The sequence below is a fragment of the Oculina patagonica genome, chromosome 2 (assembly GCF_052425735.1).
Source record: "Oculina patagonica isolate OP01 chromosome 2, crgOcupat, whole genome shotgun sequence".
Classification (NCBI taxonomy): domain Eukaryota; kingdom Metazoa; phylum Cnidaria; class Anthozoa; order Scleractinia; family Oculinidae; genus Oculina; species Oculina patagonica.
In genome coordinates, this window is record NC_135759.1 from 37,468,602 (window position 1) to 37,487,877 (window position 19,276).

The window sequence follows — 19,276 nt, forward strand, 5'->3', positions numbered from 1 at the left end:
CTTAAAATTGACCGTCGTCAAATGTCTCGCGCGTTTTTTTTTTTTTTTTTTCGTTTATGATTTCAGAAAATTTCATATACGGTGAAGTAGAAGGCGAAGCAAGACCAAAGATTTTGAAAGTAGTTGCTGAGAGTAAATATGTGCTTATTTTTTCTGAAATAAACGAGTTTCCTTACACTTGAAATGCTCCGCAACCGAACAGAATTTCTTTGTTTGCTTTTGGTTCAAGAATTTCATTTGAGTGTCTGCACGTACGGCTAAAATGTCCCTTTCATATCGCGATTCGTTATCTTCTTGGTTCCACACAACCCGTCTTTGAATTTTCCGGGCTGTTTTGCGGTCTGGGAACGAGATTGGTACAAACATTCCCAATGCGCATGCTCCGTTACGCACAGACATGGGTTTGGGAAGGTAGAAATTAATTTTTTTTTTTTTTGTTTTAACATTCTAAAAACTATGGACGCCAGCAGATGACGGCAACACACCCGCGTAATTTTCCAAAAAATGGGATTGAAATATTTAGGTAATTACTGAAATTGAAGTAAAACTTTCTGATTTCGAGTTGTTGTTCTTGGCTTTAACTGGTCTTATACATCCCTTGCTGTATACATGACATGTTTTTTTTGGCTAACTGGCTGTATTTAGAAGTGGAGGGGAGAAAATTTTGTTTGAGCAAATCACTGGCTGAAAGAACAGTACGTATGAAAATTCCATTATAGTCGAAGTGATAATAATAATAACTTTATTATTGTGTCAACATTGCAGTAGCTGAGGGGAAAAGTCTCCTTTACTAATCGTGGACACCTAACTAAAAACCCAAATGATATATGTGAATTTCAAGCTTTACAGTTGTAATAGCACACTTTACAGTTGTCCTAATGTCAAGATGAGATGCTGCGTATAAAATAAATAACACGCTCTGGCGATTGATTTATTTCTTTACCTCAAATACATTAAAGATATGACGGTGCATTATTCGCAGTATATTTCCGCATCTTTTCCGTAATATTACTGAGCAGTGACAATTGAATAAATAACAGGTCTGATTTGGTTTTCGTCAGTTTACGCCAACTACATCAAAAGCTTTCATCATGGAGCGTCACGTTTACTGCATACTGGTAATCCTGAGTTCCTTTGTCGCAGGTAAGCTTTACTGACTTTACTGTTGTCCATATTTTTTTCGTAATCTACATCGACCAAAAAGCCATCTTGGCTGAGGCGCTGTAGTTCAGTTAGTTTCGTTATATTGATATCGGTCTTCGTGTTTCAATGCTGATGTTAAGATCAAGTGAAGATAGAAAAGGTCTTGACTGGCAATAAGGCTGAGTAAATCAATGTAGCGCTTAGACGAAGGTTACCACAGATACCACATTATTGTGTACATGCATGGACAAATATGTTCCGTTGGACAAAAGACCACGCTACATGTACACGGGGAAGGAATGTCTAACTCTAACTAGAATAGCAAAGGCAACACTGGCTCGCGGCATAACAACTTTTTAAAAATAACAAAGAAATGAACGAAAAGAAAACAAGCAAACAACTGAAAAAGCTTACTTCGCGACCACTTCGATTTTTTTATATATATAGTAATAAAAAAGACTTTCTAAGTTTTGTCTTTAAAGCAGCGAAAATTTCTCCGGAAAGGTTCTTGGTGTCAATATGTGGTGTTTGTTATGAAATAAAACCATCACGGGAATGGTAATGAAAACGTGGCGATCGAATATTCCCGCGCCGGTCGGAGCTATTGTTCTTGCTCTATTGTTTCGAGGTTGTTTGTTGACTTGGTCTTTCTTTGTTTTACTTCATGCATTTACAATCCCCATGTGGGCCAGTTGAAAATCGTGGTACAAACATTTGCATTTCAACACTGAAAAGTAGCACGGCATCACAAAATTCTGCGTTCTTAAAACTACACGACGATGACGAAATTTTTCGGATAAACACGCTGCTTTTAGATTTTTAGTTAAGAGAATTGAACCCCTTTATAATAAGTGATTCCACGGCATAGTAGCTTCCATTTCGCGGGAAAAGATTGCCTGTTGCATCATCGTCCAAAAACCGCTGACTACATCGTGAATTGATCGCTTTGCAAGTTGTGAGAGCATCGCTACTCGGTCCCAGACCTCGTTTCTTTCCCCCCCCCCCCCCCCCTGCAAATTTCAGTACATCCATTCTCTTAATTTTTCTTTTGTTGTGAACTTTTTCTTGTCTACATTAGCAGTGCGTGGCCTTAATACAACACGATGCCTTGGACCATTCAACGATACATACACATGTCCAAGGTTGTCCGATCCACCTGAACGAACACATTGTTGTGTATGGAATAATCAGCCTGCTTGTTGTCTGCCGGGAGGTTCTTCATGCAGCGAAAGTGCCGATAATCGAAATTATTGCCCAGGTCCCGACGATGAGAAAAAACAAACACACTGTTGTGTATGGGATAGCCAGCCTACTTGTTGTCTGCCGATAGGTTCTTCATGCAGCGACAGTGCTGATATTCGAAATTATTGCCCGAACCCTAACGGCAGTAGTAAACGAACACACTGTTGTGTATGGGATAGTCAGCCTACTTGTTGCCTTCCGGGAGGTTCTTCATGCAGCGACAGTGCTGATATCCGAAATTATTGCCCAGGCCCCGACGATGGGAAAAATGATGTGGTCTGCTCTGTGACAAATGAACGGCCGAGTTGTAGTAGGTAAGGCTCAGTTGAAATCGTCAAAATTTCTAGAGAAATTTGTCAAAATCCGTTGTTTTCTAGCGACATTTGTACGGCCGATTTTGATGATGCAGTGTGTAGACTCGGGGATTCCAAAACATTCAGTCGACAAAAGTCGCGCCACACGTTTACTGATTACGGCTCGCTGAACACAAAATTCTTTTCCCGTTTTTTTTTATGTGTTGTGTTTGTGTTTTTTTTTTTTATGCAAAGCAAAGCTATTTCTGACAACTAAACTGCATAAGGGTTCAATCTACGTCAAATGCTGTAAAGGGTCTACACACTGCACTAAAGTCGGCTGTAAAATAGACAGGTAGTTCCTCGGGGGGTGGGGGGTACTCCTTGGAATTTTTGGTGAGGGTGTGCCGCCTGCATCTCCAAATCCAGACCCAATTTCAGACCAAAAAGTGCCATGTTCCACACCCAATTGGTAAACCTGGCCTCAAAAATCCATACCCGTTTTCAGACCATGGGTGCTGAACGGAAGTCAACGTAACAAAGATGAATAGGTAAAATTTGGCTGGAATGATATATTTTATCTATTTTTCTTTCTCTCACACCAGTTACTCGCCCCAGTTGCTTGGAAGAAAAATAAGTTTATAAGCTTTCGTGAAAGTTTCCCAGATAAGGGACTGGTCAAAAAGTACAGGGGGGGTGGGCCGGAGCAGAAAGGGGGTGGGTCATCAGTTTTTGAGTCCTCGAAAAGGGGTGGGTTATGAAATTTTGATCTACACGTAGGGGGTGGGTCATCTCATTTATACACTAACTTTAAACTGTTATAGTTCCAAGAAAAGCTGTATTCATCAGTATATAAAATTGATAAATTTCTCCATGTGAGCATTTTTTAATAAATTTTTAGCGGTTTCAGAAGGCCCAAATATAAAAATTTCCCGGGGGAGCATGCCCCCTGACCCCCCTAGATGGTTTGTGATCATAACATCAGGTTTGCCTGTCTCTCTTCAACCTGTATAGATTCACGCCGGGCTTAAACCTTTTAATGCCAGACAAGTAAACTAAAACACTTTGCAAATATGAGTGATGGACAGTGGTTGTAGTTTCTGTTATCAATTTCTGTGTAAAAATATGAACTCTTCAATAGTTGTTTATGAAATAATATTACATACCGTTTCAGGTTTCGCATATGTTTGTGTCTAAATTTTCCCATGGACTTTACACAGAAATATGTGGAAAACTTACAACAGGCTAGTATAAGAAGTGATAAATCCATTCTTCTTTGCTGTGTTAAGAAACGGGAAAAGACGTACATGGAACAGCAGTGTCCATCAGGGAAAATCACGGTGTTATATGTAGGGATTTTCACTTAAATAAGTTATGTCAAATCAAAAACCTCCAACCCTTAATGGATAATAAAGAAAAGATGGGTTCCTTGATTTTTTTAAGCAAAGGGGGTAAGTCATGTAATTTTTAACTCCCTACCAGGGGTGGGTCAATCAGTTTTGAGCCAGGAGGAAGGGGTGGGTCACAAATTTTTGAACCATCACTTTTCCAATTGCTCCGGCCCACCCCCCCCTGGTACTTATTGACCAGTCCCTAACCATACCCAATTTCAGACCAAAATGTTCAAAATCTATAACCGTTTTCAGACCAAAACGGCTCAAAAACCATACCCTTTGGGGCGGCACATACCTATATACCAGATATAGGGGTAGTCCGAGATTCAAAACTCCAATACCATGTTCAATTTCCAAAGGAAACAAATACAAGATAAAGCTATCGATCTGAAAACTTGTATGAAGATGATAACTAGAAGGTCTTAAAACATGCAAAAGTGACAGCTTTAATATATTACTTACGGAGATACTGGGTGCTGGTACTGATGGAATAGATGCATACCTACGCATAACTCACTACTAATTAAAATTATACATAAAAGTTACAACTATTTTCTATTTAATGCTAATTAAACTTATTAAGCTAATATTGTTAAAAAATACGGACAACACGATTTTTTTTATCAAATTTGTCATCTTGCAGTAAATTGTACATGATTTAAGGTGTCTCGAAAAAAATGTTTCGACCATACTTAACATTTTTATCAGCTTTTTAGCGGTCCTCCCAAATCGGATTGATGTGAAATCGGTCCTATATTGCAAAGTAGTATCTTGTATTTTTTAGAGAAATCAATATATATATTTCCATGGGTTTTTATTTTTGTGGAGTTAGCCGACTAATACTAAGAATAATAGCAGATTATTTGCCACACATGTCTCAATTTCTATTTAAATAATAGTGTTTTTGTCTCGGAACTATCGGATAGTTGCCCCTTGGAAATTTGATGTTCTTAAAACTAGCATATTAGCCCTTGAAGCTTCGATTCTCGGGCTAGCATTTGTTTTAAGAACTACGAATTTCCGCGGGGCAACTATCAGCTGATAGTTCCTCGACAAAAACACTCTATTGTTTAAATAGAGATTAAGATATGCGTGGCAAATAATCTACTTCTAGTGGTAACCACAGGTTAGAAAGTGCTGGCCTTGATGCGAAAGTGTGTAATTTTAGATGAGCGGTGTCGATAAATAAATGATAAATCACTGTACAAAAGACAATTATTCCGAGTAACGCGTCACCCAAGGAAAGCATAATTTTATCGTTTTCAATTGCCGCGAACCAATCAGAGTTGTTTTTTGATTGACAGTTTTGCAAAGAATAGTCGAGCACGTGTGTCTAATGGAGAGCGAAAAAGTATATATTTGTTTCAGAAAGCGATATGCTCTCCTTGTGGTACTATTCTTTCTGGAACAAAATACTTTGTGCTAAAGGTTGGCGCAGATTAGTCTTCGTTATGTACTGGGACTGTCACAATCATCGCGTGTTTCTTCCTGCAAAAATGTGAAATTTTCCTTGGCACCAAGTTAACTTGTGGATGTCACAGCAATTCATATGAAATAATTATTGATATGGCAACGCTGTTTTCTTAGAAAAAGGGACCTTGCATCTCATAATCTGAAAAAAGAACACTTCTTGGATTAACCCTCAACATCTGTGTTTTAATCGATGTCGCCCTGTTTGCAGAAAACAAATCTCTCACGTTTACATACGTTTTTAACAAAAACAAAAGTAACATGTTACATACCTTTGAGAGAAAAACAAAAGTATCATGTTACATACGTTTAATTAGAAGGGGAAAAGTATCAAACTAACGGATATTAACATAACAGGGACTTGTTTGGAAATTTTGTATCGAAACATAACGTCGAGTGCTTGTAGAATCCGTGGCTTCAGAAAAACCACAAATTAATCCAATTAGACTTTGATGCGTCACAGCGGTCAAGGAGGAAAACAAAAGTATCATGCTACTAACGTTTACACGAAAAGTAAAATTATCACGTTTGATGCTTCAAAAGTCTTTTTGGAATTCAATAAGCGAAAGTTAGCATAAAAACAACGGTTCAAATGATTGAAAACTTCCTTGACTAAAAATTCGCATTCAAGTGTCAACTGATCGGCCGCGTGTGTGACGTTTCAATAAGGGAAATCCTTCTCACGGATGTAGGTTGTCACATGATTTAGTGGTTTGCTTCATGTCAAAATAAAAATTTATCATAAAACATAAAACAGCGTTTAAACTGAAAGAGAAATCATTTGACTTAGGGACCGTTCATTTTTTTATGAGGTAAGTGGGGGTGGGGCCTGGTGGGATTTAAGGGGGGGAGCATGAAAAAAAGGCTTCAAAGGAGGGGCCAGCCAAAAAAAATTGTCTGTTAGGTGGGGGGTCACTGAAAATGATCATAATTTCAAGTGTTGTAACGGGGGCATCTGTGATAGTTAAAAATCTTGCCAGAATGCCCAAAATAACACTCCTGAGGTTCTGAAAATTCAAATTTTCCCTGGGGAAACATGCCCCCGGCTGTTATGTACCAAAAGCCATCAAGGTCCCGCAAGATCTAGCTCATTAATAAATTCATTAGCCAAACTTCTTGACGGAGTGCTATCTTGTAAAGCTTTAATTCACTACATTTTGAACATTCCTCTAAAATTTAACAGAGGTATTCGGGGATGATGGTATTACATCATGATTGTCTTTTTACTGAGAGATGACCGTTGTCTGTGATGTTATAAGCCCTTAAACGCTTAACTGCAGATAATGCGATTTTGTGTCCAAGTTTTCAGCTAGAACAGCGCAACAAATGAAATGATTATATAGCTTAGTGATAAATCATAACCTCTTTTGTGCCATGACTAGAACGAAATTTTCGATTGCTACAAGTTGATGGCTTCTAAGAAAGCAAAAATGTGAAATCTAAACTTTGAAACGTGCTATCTTCATTTTGAGAAGAAAATTTAAAAATTCGCTCTAGTCATAGCCCAATAGATTACACTAATTTTATGTTCCTAGCGAATCAACTCTTGAAATTCTATATCGGCGCAGAAAACTTGGACACAAAATTGCAGGTTTTGAGGCTTCCGAACACCTTCCGAGTCAATGTTTACAACAAGGTGTGATAAATTCAAAGCTGTGAGTCTAATTATGATAATTCCCTATGTTCCAGCGCACGTGCACATAGCTGATAACAATTACTTGAAATTACTTGTACAAAAGAGTTTAAAAACGAACAATCTCATAAATATTTCGTTTGTTGTCGGCTTCAGTCGCCCGGCAGTTCGTGCACACTCTTTAAATAAATACACTAATGATTGACACTAATACTAATGATTGCAAGGGTCCTGCGCGACCTTAACTGAACCCAGCAGCTATTTGGATACAAATGCAGTCAACCAAGAGAATATATTCTCTTGAGTCAACCTTAGTAACAAACGTCAGCCATAAGTGTCCCTTATTCTCAAGCGAAGTTATTATAATAATGTCAATTGATTGGCCATATTGCATTCTGCACCACTGCTTGAGTCTCTGAGCTGTTTTTATTTTCTTTTTCAGCACTAACCTCGGGAAGTGGATCTTGATTGGCATTGCTGTGTTCTATGCTGCAGTTCTGATCGTTTCCTGCTGCTATAGGTGTTGTCATTTTTTAAATGAGCACTGCCACGTTTCATTTTAGCACTTTTTGGAGCATAAATTCATAACATTTGGGATGGCCCAACCGGGGTGGAGCACGTGGTGTGTCATGGCGGACGGCAGCACATTTCAGTAGTCTGCCACCTTGTTCCCCGCAGCTATATTTAATGGAGAGCAAGGATAAAGGAAAAGAGGGACAAATAACATACTATTTCCCAGGTAAACGTGGTGAAAGAAGTAGCGACAGCAGCTCGCCTGGCTCTGAGAAACCGCCCGCGAAGTCCGTGAAGTTTACGGAAGACAACATGTTGGAGCAGGAGGACATCCGTAAAGTTCTTAACACCATTCAAGATAACACAAACAAACTTCTCGAAGAAAACAAGGCTTTACGTAACCAGTATTCTGAGCTCCAGAAGTCATTAGAATTTCATATAGCTAAAATAGAAACGATAACGACGGAAAACGAAGCACTAAAGAAAGAAATGAAATCTATGAAGAAGCGTTTAAATGAAGCCACCGAAGAACGTGACGAAATGTACGAAGATTTGGGGACTGCCATCAACCAACTGGATGATTTAGAACAGTACACCCGCAAACACAACCTGGAAATTCATGGCATTCCAGAAACGCCAGATGAAAACATCGCAGAGCGAGTTACTGCACTTGGAAATGTGCTCAACGTTACGATCCGCACCGACGATATAGACATATGTCACAGGCTTCAAACAAGCAAGAATCCCAGTAAACCCAAGCCAATTATTGTCAGGTTCAAATCTTATAGAGCAAAGAAAGAACTATATGGAGCTCGTAAGCAGTTAAAAGGTCAGAATCTGAACCAAGTGTTTAATGGAGGTGGCATTGTTTACATCAACGAAAATCTAACAAGAATGCGACGCGAGCTGTTTGCCAAAGTGTGGAAACGAAAGAAGTCGGAGCATTGGCACAGCGCCTGGACGACAGACGGTAAAATCTTTGTTAAAATAGAGGCAACTGACTATCCTATAAGAATTTATAATAACGAAGACTTGGATAGGATTTACTGATCGATGTTAATTTTTCACACTTCGCATTTACTCATTTATCTGTTCTGACCGCTTCAATCGTTACATTTTCCTTTATGCTATGAAATTAATTTTGAGTATTGTCACTCTGTAGTTTTATAATGCGGGGAATCGTAGAGGGGATCCTTTCCGATCGATGAATTTATTTTATTTACTAAGGCTATCTCCTCTATACATGAAGTCGTTCAACGGCTTGATTAGATTTTTGTTTAGTGTTTCGTGGTATTTCTTTCTTTTTTTGGTGGCACCACATCTGGGGACAACTTTTTTTGGCTGGGGCTCTGGTGCAGGTGTTGAGCCGTAATTACATTTGCAATGGGTTTAAAATGTGTTTCCCTTAATATCAGAGGCATAAATAAGTCGATCAAACGCAGAAATTTATTTAGGTGGCTCCATAATGGCAAATATGACTTAATTTTTCTGCAGGAAACCTACAGTGACAAAACAATCGAAAACGTTTGGCGTGCAGAATGGGGTGGTGACATTTGCTTTTCCCATGGCTCTAAACATAGCAGAGGCGTGATGATTCTTTTTCGACCAACCTTAAAAGCAGAGAATATTTGCATTACTAATGATAAGAACGGAAGAATGCTTATTGTTCGCTTCACACTCCAAGACGAAGAACTTTGTTTAGCCAATGTTTACGCTCCCAATGACCAAAATCAACAATTAAATTTTTTTAACGAATTAACAAGCAAGCTACGTCCTCATGTGAATGAAAATCTTATAATGGGAGGCGATTTTAATTGTCCACTCCAAAATATTGATAAAATAGGTGGAAAAGATATCAGCGGTAAGAAAAAAGTTATCCACAGCATAAAGGAAATGAGCGGAAACTTAAATCTCGATGATATATGGAGATTTCATCATCCAAATGATAAGCGCTTTACCTGGCAGAATAGTTCAGGAAAAATAAGATGTCGATTAGACTATTGGCTTATTTCAAAACATTTAGTTCCACGTACTAGTATGACGGATGTGCTATCATATTACGACTCAGACCATTCTCCAATTTATGCTGAAATCGCGTATAAAAATAAGCAAAAAAAAGCTGGCCCTGGGTTTTGGAAATTTAATAACTCTCTTCTTGACAATGAAGAATTTATAACAAACCTAAAATTCTTTTTACTTCATGCCAAGAAAAAGCATAGTGGAACAAGTGACAAAAGACTCTATTGGGAGATGATTAAAATGGAGATTAGAGACTTTTGTATCCGTTTCTCTAAACGTCTTGCTAGAGGAAAAAAATCAAAAGAAATAAATTTACTCTGCAAGTTAAAACAATTAAATATGCGTTTGGATCAAAATCCGCTAGCAGCTAATTTAGCAACAGACATTGAACGTGTCAAGCTTGAACTTCAAAGAATCGCTGAACATAAAACAAAAGGCGCGATTATAAGAAGCAGAGCACGGTGGTACGAACATGGCGAAAGAAACACGAAATATTTCATGAATCTAGAGAAGCGCTCGCATGAAAGGAAGCATATTGTTAAATTGAAAACCGATCAAAACGAGTATGTTGAGGAACCGAACAGGATCTTGTGTGAGATGGAAACTTTTTATAAAGCTTTATATGCCTCACAAATAACAGATAACACATTTGATGCTTCAGCCCCGTCATTCTTAAATCTTGACAATGTACAGAGACTTGATAGCGAGCAGCAAAAATCCTGCGAGGGCCTTATCACTGAAGAAGAATGTTTAGCCGCTCTTAAAACGTTTGAGAAAAACAAAACCCCAGGTTCAGATGGACTGACTACAGAATTTTACTTATGCTTCTGGGATTCCGTGGTAACTCCTTTAATAGACTGTTTAAATGAAGCCTATCATAGAGGTGAAATGTCGATCTCGCAAAGGAGAGGTGTGATTTCTCTGTTACCTAAAAAGAATAAAGACACCCTCCTTCTCAAAAATTGGCGGCCAATCACGTTGTTGAATATTGACTACAAAATAGCAACGAAATGTATTGCAAAACGATTAGAGAAAGTCTTACCAACGTTGATAAATAATGATCAAACAGGGTACGTTAAAAACCGCTTTATTGGAGAAAATATTCGGCTAATATCTGATGTAATTGAGTTTTATGAGAAAAAACAACTACCTGGTATGTTACTTTTCATAGATTTTTGAAAAAGCATTTGATTCCCTAGAGTGGAAGTACCTGTTTAAAGTCCTTGAATTAATGAACTTTGGGCCAATTTTCCAAAAATGGATCCACATCTTCTATTCCAATATCACCAGCTGTGTGATAAATAACGGATTTGCGTCCGATTTCTTCCAGCTTCAAAGAGGAGTCCGACAAGGTTGCCCCTTATCGGGGCTCTTATTTGTCCTGGCAATTGAGGTACTTGGCCAAGCGATTAGGAATAATGAAAATATCAGTGGTTTGAAAATAAACGACACCGAATTAAAATTAAGTATGTACGCGGATGATATCACAGCCTTTATAAAAGATGATCGCTCAGCTAATCACTTGTTTAATCTTTTAAATGATTTTGGAGGTTGTTCAGGTTTAAAAATAAATACTTCTAAAACGGAGGGTATCTGGCTGGGCAGTCTTAAATGCAACTTGGGTCAACGTTCTAAATTTAATATTTCGTGGCCTGAAAAATATGTAATCGCGCTAGGTGTGGCCTTCGCATATGATCAGTCTGTTAGTTACAAAATTAATTTCGAGGAAAAACTTGTTGCGCTAAAGAAAATTTTAAACCAATGGACGACCAGAGGCTTAACTTTAATGGGAAGAATTTGTATCATCAAAACCCTCGCTATCTCCAAGCTTGTTTATAATACCTCCGTTCTCACAACACCACCAAATTTTTCTTGTGAAGTTAATGATATTTGTTTCAAGTTCATATGGAACTTTAAGCCCGATAAGGTCAAACGTAACACGCTTATTGGTCCTATAGAGAAAGGGGGCCTTAACATGGTAGACTTCAACATGATGAACAAATCTTTAAAGGGAGCATGGGTTAAACGTTTATATGAAGCTGGTGATAACAAATGGTGCTCCCTCTTCTCATCTGCTACATCCCAATATGGTGGTTCGTTTCTTTTGGAATGTAATTTTAATGTATCTGATCTTAATTTCGTCTCGTATGTACCGTCCTTTTACAAGGAAGTATTGAATGTCTGGCAGGAGCTACATTCTAAAGACCCTTCTTCTGCTAAGGAATATGAAAACGAAATTATTTGGAATAACCGCTATATTAAAATAGATGGTAAATCAGTCTTCTATCCATCTTGGCATAAAAAAGGAGTTATTAAAATCGGTCATCTGCTAAATGAGAACAGAACGTTTTTATCCTGGTCTGAGTTTCAACATAGATATGGTATGACGGTAAACTTCTTAACGTATTACGGCCTTCTCACTGCGATCCCTGAAGAATGGAAAAAATCAATTTTAAATTCCGAACGAATGCTTACCGATGTTGACAGTAATGAGCTCCCTCTTGCGAATGTCACCGCCAAATCTGCTCGCGAACTGCTCGTTATGAAAGTGTTTAAAGCCCCAAACATAGAAACTAAGCTTATAGAAAAACGTCTTCCTGCTAAAGCCATCTATGAATTGCCATTCAAAGTTACAATAGAAAATAAACTCAGATGTTTCCAATACAAGGTCATACATAACATTCTACCCACTAATAACAGACTTTACAAAATGAAATTGAAAAGTTCTCCCAGTTGTGATCGTTGTAGCTCTTCATACGAAACTTTACCTCATTTGCTGTATGAGTGTCCGACGGTACAATTATTCTGGAAAAAAGTTATTGCATGGTGGAATGAAAAACGTTCAGAAAATATCACCTTAATTGACACAGATATTTTTTACGGTTATAAACCAGATTTAAGTAATTTTTATGCCCTGAATCATTTCCTCATCATCGCCAAGTATCACATTTTTCTGTCCTGGTTGAATTCAGCATATCCGAATCTAGATATCTTCCTTCTCTTACTCAATCAAAAGATTCTCTATGAACGCACAATCGCTGTTAAAAATAATAGTTTGACGAAATTCAAAGCAAAATGGACAACACTTTGTGCCTGAGTTCCCCCCAAGTTACCCCGCCCCCTGCCCAGAGGTTGTGCCGCAATCTATTTATTTATTTATTTATTTATTTATTTATTTATTTATTTATTTTTCGTTTCATAGTAAAATAAAATACATACAGTTAGTATTAGAGTTAGTAGTAAAAAATTGAACTTTGTAAATAGATTGTAACTTTAAAATGTAATAGTAATATAATGTAATATTTTTTTGTAAGAGCGCTATTTGTTATAGTAGGTATTGTAAGGCGTGTTATTGCGATATTATTATTTAAAAAGAAAATGTATATTAAATAATGTAATAAGTAATGTCTTGTAATTAGCATCGTAGGTAGTGTATGTATTTGTTAAGTAAGTAGTGTTCTTTGTGTGTCAATAAATAAATTAAAAAAAAAAAAAAAAAAAAAAAAAAAAAAAAAAAAATATATATATATATATATAAAAAAAAAAAAAAAAAAAAAAAAAAAAATAAAAAATAATAATAAAAAAAAAAATTTAGTAAATATGGTGTGTTTTCTACAGAAATAAATTAAATTTAAAGGGCCGAATCGCACTAGTGGACAAATTTTGTAACAATTGGTAGATTTGATCATTAATGAGTAGTAAAAGGGCGCATGATTGACGCCCCTTTTTTGGGCAGCCATCCACTAAAAGTGGGCAGCTAGAATAAATTAATTTTGGATGACGTCATAATGGAGGTGTGGCTTATGTCTAAAATGCGCGGGAATCTTTGGTGAGGTGAAATAAATTAAAATAAAATGCGCGCGGGAATTTATGCAGCATAATTTATGCTTTGACGACACGATAAGTCTACTTGATTGACAAATTGACAGAGTAGGGTACATAGTCTACTTGAGAGCACTTGTTCCACTGCGGATCGAAGTGAGAGAGTTTTATAAGAAGCTCCGTTTTTTAATTTACTTGAGATATATTTCATTTAGCTTCCTAGAGGTTTTTGAAGCTCAAATAGATCGAATATTTATTCACCATCAAGCAGACAGAGGCTTAACCGTGCATTGTTCTCATACAAAGCCGGCGAAAGCGCTCGAGTGACCACGGATATAAACATTAGGATTTTATTTAGCGAAAGCGAATCGCTTCTGTATGGAAAGAGTCGCGTGTAAACTATTAAAAAAATAATTTTTTCCCATACAAAATTTCATTAGTCGACCAATACGGCAATACTACAAAGGCAATATGGAGTTATCGAGTAGTTACGAGTAAAATAAATAGTAAGACCAGCTCAGTGAACCGATTTTGTGAAAACAATTTGATCAATGTACAACTTTTTGACTAGTAAACCTATGTTTCACGTGTTTGGTGAAACACGTGAAATCCCTAATAATACTAATAAAAAAAAATAAATAAATAAAAATACTAATAATCCCCTCGACTTCGTCTCGGGGATTATTCAACAATAATCACTTCGCCTTCGGCGAATAATTGTTAAATATACCGACAAACTATCAATACCAAGAGCCCTATGGAAGAATGATCCAGGTTTTGAGGTTCTTATCCGTGAAAATAAAAATGAAACAGGATAAATCAGGAGCAAAGCAATCGGTTAAATCTTTATAAACTTAATAATTTGTCAAGTCAAACAAAAGAGATAAGTGACGGTTTTTGTATATAATCAGGTACACAGGAGCCCAAAATGTCTATCATACAGTAGAACCCCTGTAACTCGAACTCTTAACTCGAGTTATCGGGGTCGATTGAATATTTAATAAGCCAAGTTAATAACTGATAGTTTACTGATTTCAGTCAGCAATTCAGTATACAGTACAGTGAAAATTAAACTTATCTCGTCAGAAACACTAACACGATCATAGATTCTTATGATAAGAGTAGAAAAATGCTGTAAAATACGTGATCTGTTCGTTGCTCTGATCAATGGGCAACCGTGGCAAGTTGCAAGAACCGGAATTCGAGTTATCGGGGTAAATTTGACCCAAATTTGGATCAAGGGAAATGAAATTTAGTTCGAGTTAAGGGGGATGTTCGAGTTATCCAAGTTTGAGTTAACCAAGTAAAAATGAAAAGTGAGTTCAAATCCAAGGGAAATGGAAGTTAGTTCGAGTTAGCGGGGTTGTTCGAGTTATCCGAGTTCGCAAGTTAACCAAGTAAAAATGAATGAAAAGTGAGTTCAAATCCAAGGGAAATAGAAGTTAGTTCGAGTTAGCAGGGTTGTTCGAGTTATCCGAGTTCGAGTTACCGGGGTTCTACTGTTTTGTTAATCAATATTGTAAATATTTTTAATATATCTTCTAAACTCTTTCAAAAACACTAAACTAATGTTGCTTTTTATACAAGCATCTTTAAAACGTTTTAGCACAGTTTGGTACAGCAATTAGCGCCGGTATTGGTGCATCCACACAGACCAGTGAACATGACATGCGATTTTCTGCATTTACAGCAAAGAGTCGCGAAGACAGTGGTCAGTTCACATGAAAACATCTCTAGACAAGCCTTTGGATTGGATCTAGTGTTACAAGGAAGGGACTAGAAAATCATCTGCAACCCTCCAGCCTGTCCATTCTGGGTTCAGAAGCACTGGTTTCTGAATGTGTGTATGGCGCCACTCCTCTGTTTGAACGGGTCGCTACTCGCTAGTATGTTGTAGCTTTTCTGGGATACGGACTTTGCCAAAAAGCACAACACGAGCAAAGTCCAATGAGTCCTCCCATGTCTTATAATTCAACAAACAAACTTCTCTGGGGGATGCGGTGGTGTCAGCTTCGAGTGCATCTTCTGTCACCGAGGAGAGAAGATTAAAGTGCTCTGTAAAACTTCTCTTTGAATGTCCGGTCCACAGATAAAAGAGGTGCTATTACAGCCGGCGATGATGTGAAATGTTAATAATGCACTTGACAAGTTATGAGTAAGATATACTGAAATCTCCTCCAAATGTTTGTACCCACACCTTTGATGAGAGCTTAGCGTGATACGCCAAGAGAATTTATGTAACAGCACGTCTGTGCTTTAAGTGAAAAAAACTATGTTGTTGACATGCCCGCTAAGACTCACTGCATGAAGAACAATATAGGATCTAAGCAGAGAACATCTGCCTTCATACACCGTTGCGAGATAACACAACATACTCTGGTTTGCATGCAAAATCTTTCTCTTCTCGGATATAGTTGCAGCACTTTTAACTTTATAAATGCCGGCAAACGATTACCTATGGTGACAGATCGTTCTCTGTGATTGCACCAAAGCTATGGAATGACTTTCCCATTGTAGTCAGACAGTGTTACACAGTTGACTCTTTTAAATCTAGACTTAAAACTTTTCTCTTTAATAACGTCTATATTTGATTAGGTACACAACTTAAATTGTAAAAAGCATTGAGACTCCGACAGGTTGTTAATGCGTTTTTAAGCACCTTTTTTTATTATTATTAGTATTAAATGTAGCCGGATTATTCTTGCGAATAGGTCACGGTAATTTTTCTTCCATCCTTTCTTCCCGCTCCCGTTCTTCTTTTCTTTCTGAAATATTAGCCTTCATTCCACGAATCGTTCAAGCTGAATTTGTCCAAAAGAAAGATATTGTTCAAGTTCTAGAGCCGCGAGTAGAGATCGTTTGTGGCAATGTTAGATCTGCAATGTCTCATTTGTCTCTGACGAAAACAGCCCAATTTTTGTTGTGTAGAATGTACTGCAAATACAGCTTTATTATCTTGCTTCGTTCTCTCCTTGACACTCTGTCTGTGAATCAAAGAGGTTGTCGTGGTGATGTCAATCATCGTTGATTTTTGTGCAGCATTATATTGCTACAAGGATCACATTCGTTTTTCAACAAAATGTCAAAACTACACCCGTGATAAGGTGAATGTGTGTATGGTCAATTGTCACTGAACGGCTTGATATTCATAGAAACTAGCGTAAAAACTGTCAGAAATTCTTCAAATTATATTTACAGTACACTAAATACCGTATTTATTCGATTAAGCGCCCAACCTCGAAAAGGCGCCCACCTCGAATAAGCGCCCACCCTGAAGGTAGGAAAAGTTAATAAGCGCCCAGCCTCGAATAAGCGCCCATCCACCCCCACACCATAAAAAAGTAAAGTGACGTGCACAAGAGGAGTATTGATTATTTAAATTGACTAAGTACTACTAAGAGACTTCCCCGTAGACCAGTAGTTTAGTAATTTACAAAAACTTTTAATAAACAGTTAAAATTCTGCTTTGGTACATCTACGAGTTTTGTTATTATTTATTGTTTTGTTACAAAAATAAACTAAATACTTGCTAAAAATGGTGAAAAGTTAATAAGCGCCCAGCCTCGAATAAGCGCCCACTCTCAAGGTCCAAAAATTAAATAAGCGCCCAGGGCGCTTAATCGAATAAATACGGTATGCTTTCAAAGAAAGTCTAGATGAATAATGCTTAAAATTGCTAAAGGACAGAAAACTCCTTATTTGGACAATGACGTCATAATTAAATGCCCCCAAACTACACAAGAATTGAGATTGGCAATAATGATTTTCAAAATCAGCGTACTCGATTTAGTAAAAATAGCTATGGGTATCACATTTTGGGCTCCAGTGTACCTGACTAATAGGGTTGACGAAGCCTTACCTGCAACACGTTGGCCTTTTGGAAGGTTCATTTCCTTCTGTACAACAGTCCCGATCATTCTCCCCATGGTTAGGGCCTGGGCAATAGTTTCGTCTCTCAGCATGTTTGTCACTGCATGAAGAACCTCCTGGCAGACAACAAGTAGGCTGACTATCCCATACACAACAGTGAGTCCGTTCATTTCCATCGGCGCGGGCAATAATTTCGTTTGTCAGCACTCTCACTGCACGATGAACCTCCCGGTAGACAACAAGCAGGCTCATTATTCAATAAACAACGTGTTCGTTCAGGAGGGCCAGACAGCCTTGGACATGTGTATGTATCGTTGTAAGGTCCGAGACATCGTGTTATATTTAGGCCACGTACTGCTGTCAAAAGCATTAAAGAAATTGATGTAAATTTGTTTTACGAGCATTCTGTACAGAGGAATTTTGATTTTGGAGGAGTGCTTTAAGCTTCGAGAAGGGCGAACACTGTATAGATAAAACAGAACATGTGAGGCTTAACCGGCAGTCATAGGCGTACGAGGCGGGGGGGTGGAGGGTGGCTGCCCCCCCCCCCACCAGCACTGAAATTTTTCGGGCAAAACGCTTGGAATTAGGGCAAAAAGCATAGAGAAAAAATAGAAAATAAGCTGATAAATCTCAGGATTGGAAATATACCGATATTCATAAGTCTTAATAATGATTTCTCATATATCAGCTTGTGTTTCTCTCGCAAATTTCGGTTTGATTTTTCTCCCAAGTTCTGAGTGACAGCTCAGTTTAATTCAGTTGTTATCATTTAATTCAGTTCTAAGCGCCAGCTCAAAACTTTCAACGAAATGATTTAACTCATTTATCCCTGAATGTTTCCTACGCGTTTGTATAATTTTCAAGTGGGGCAAAAACAATTTAAATTTGTTTTCAACGGATGTCATTTTTTTTTTCGGGCAATAAGGTCTCCGCCCCAACCCTCCATCCACAAATCGACGCGACAAAAACGTTTAAAAGTTCTCTTAAAGCTATGAAAGTCATAAGAAAGGAAAGGAAAAAGACAAACTGTCACGGTATAAAATGTATTCAAATATTTAAAAGTTCTTTGACGTGTAAATCTAGCAAATTATGGCCGGAGTCATTCATCGCGAAAGTAAGAGCAGGTAAAAGAAACACGAAAACTTTGGAAGTTTACAAACTTCACAGACTGACGAAGGTATTGAGAATAAAGGTTAGTTCCACAAACAGTGCTTAAGAAATTTGTTATGAATTTATTTATTCCATATTCTTTCCTTTTCGCCGAATAACAGACTTGGAAGAAAGCACTGAAAGCACGTTAAACTGAAAATATAATTCAAGCGCGTACAAGAACTCAGTGTGAGGTTCTGCCATCAAAATAATTCATGTTCATCGCGACCAATTTGATCAGTTTTAATTCCTTTCATATAAAGTTTCCGAGTTTATGTTGAATGGAACCATATCCATGTTTTTAATATTTTTCCAGTCCAGTGAAAGCGTACCTGTTTATTGTGTTCCTTCTCATATGTTTGTCTCTGCGTTTTCGTTTTTTCTCTAGTTCCTTCGTGGTGGGCGGGAAAATTTAATTTTGTGATCCGCCCAAGTAAATTTTCATGATCATTTACGAGAATCATATATCCTCCGTTTTAACCATCAGATAGACCAAAAGAATACATTAAACTAAGTTTAATTCTTCGTCCAGTATGCGTAATCGAGCGTAGTGCGGCCATGTCGGGACAGAAGCGGGACTTTACCGGTACAATAGTACATAGGTTTTTGACCAATAAGAGCGCGCGTAGTATCTGAGTTATTTTATAAATAACAATAAAAAGGTTTACAGTCAACTCTCTCTTAACGGACACCTCTATAAGACGGACACCTCCATAAGACGGACA

The 19,276-nt window shown here is 37.6% G+C and overlaps 1 protein-coding gene across 1 annotated transcript; it reads left to right on the forward strand.

The window, feature by feature from the left end:
* Positions 1-7,809: 7,809 nt before the first annotated feature.
* Positions 7,810-9,342, forward strand: LOC144642060 (uncharacterized). The gene has a single exon (XM_078501058.1). It carries the CDS (start codon positions 7,863-7,865, stop codon positions 8,736-8,738), a length of 876 nt encoding a protein of 291 aa, XP_078357184.1. The 5' UTR covers positions 7,810-7,862; the 3' UTR covers positions 8,739-9,342.
* The last annotated feature ends 9,934 nt before the right edge of the window (positions 9,343-19,276 follow it).

What these genes read in the sequence shown, in the direction of transcription:
- LOC144642060 (XM_078501058.1), top strand. Translation starts at nt 7,863, where the DNA reads ATGGAGAGCAAGGATAAAGGAAAAGAGGGACAAATAACATACTATTTC.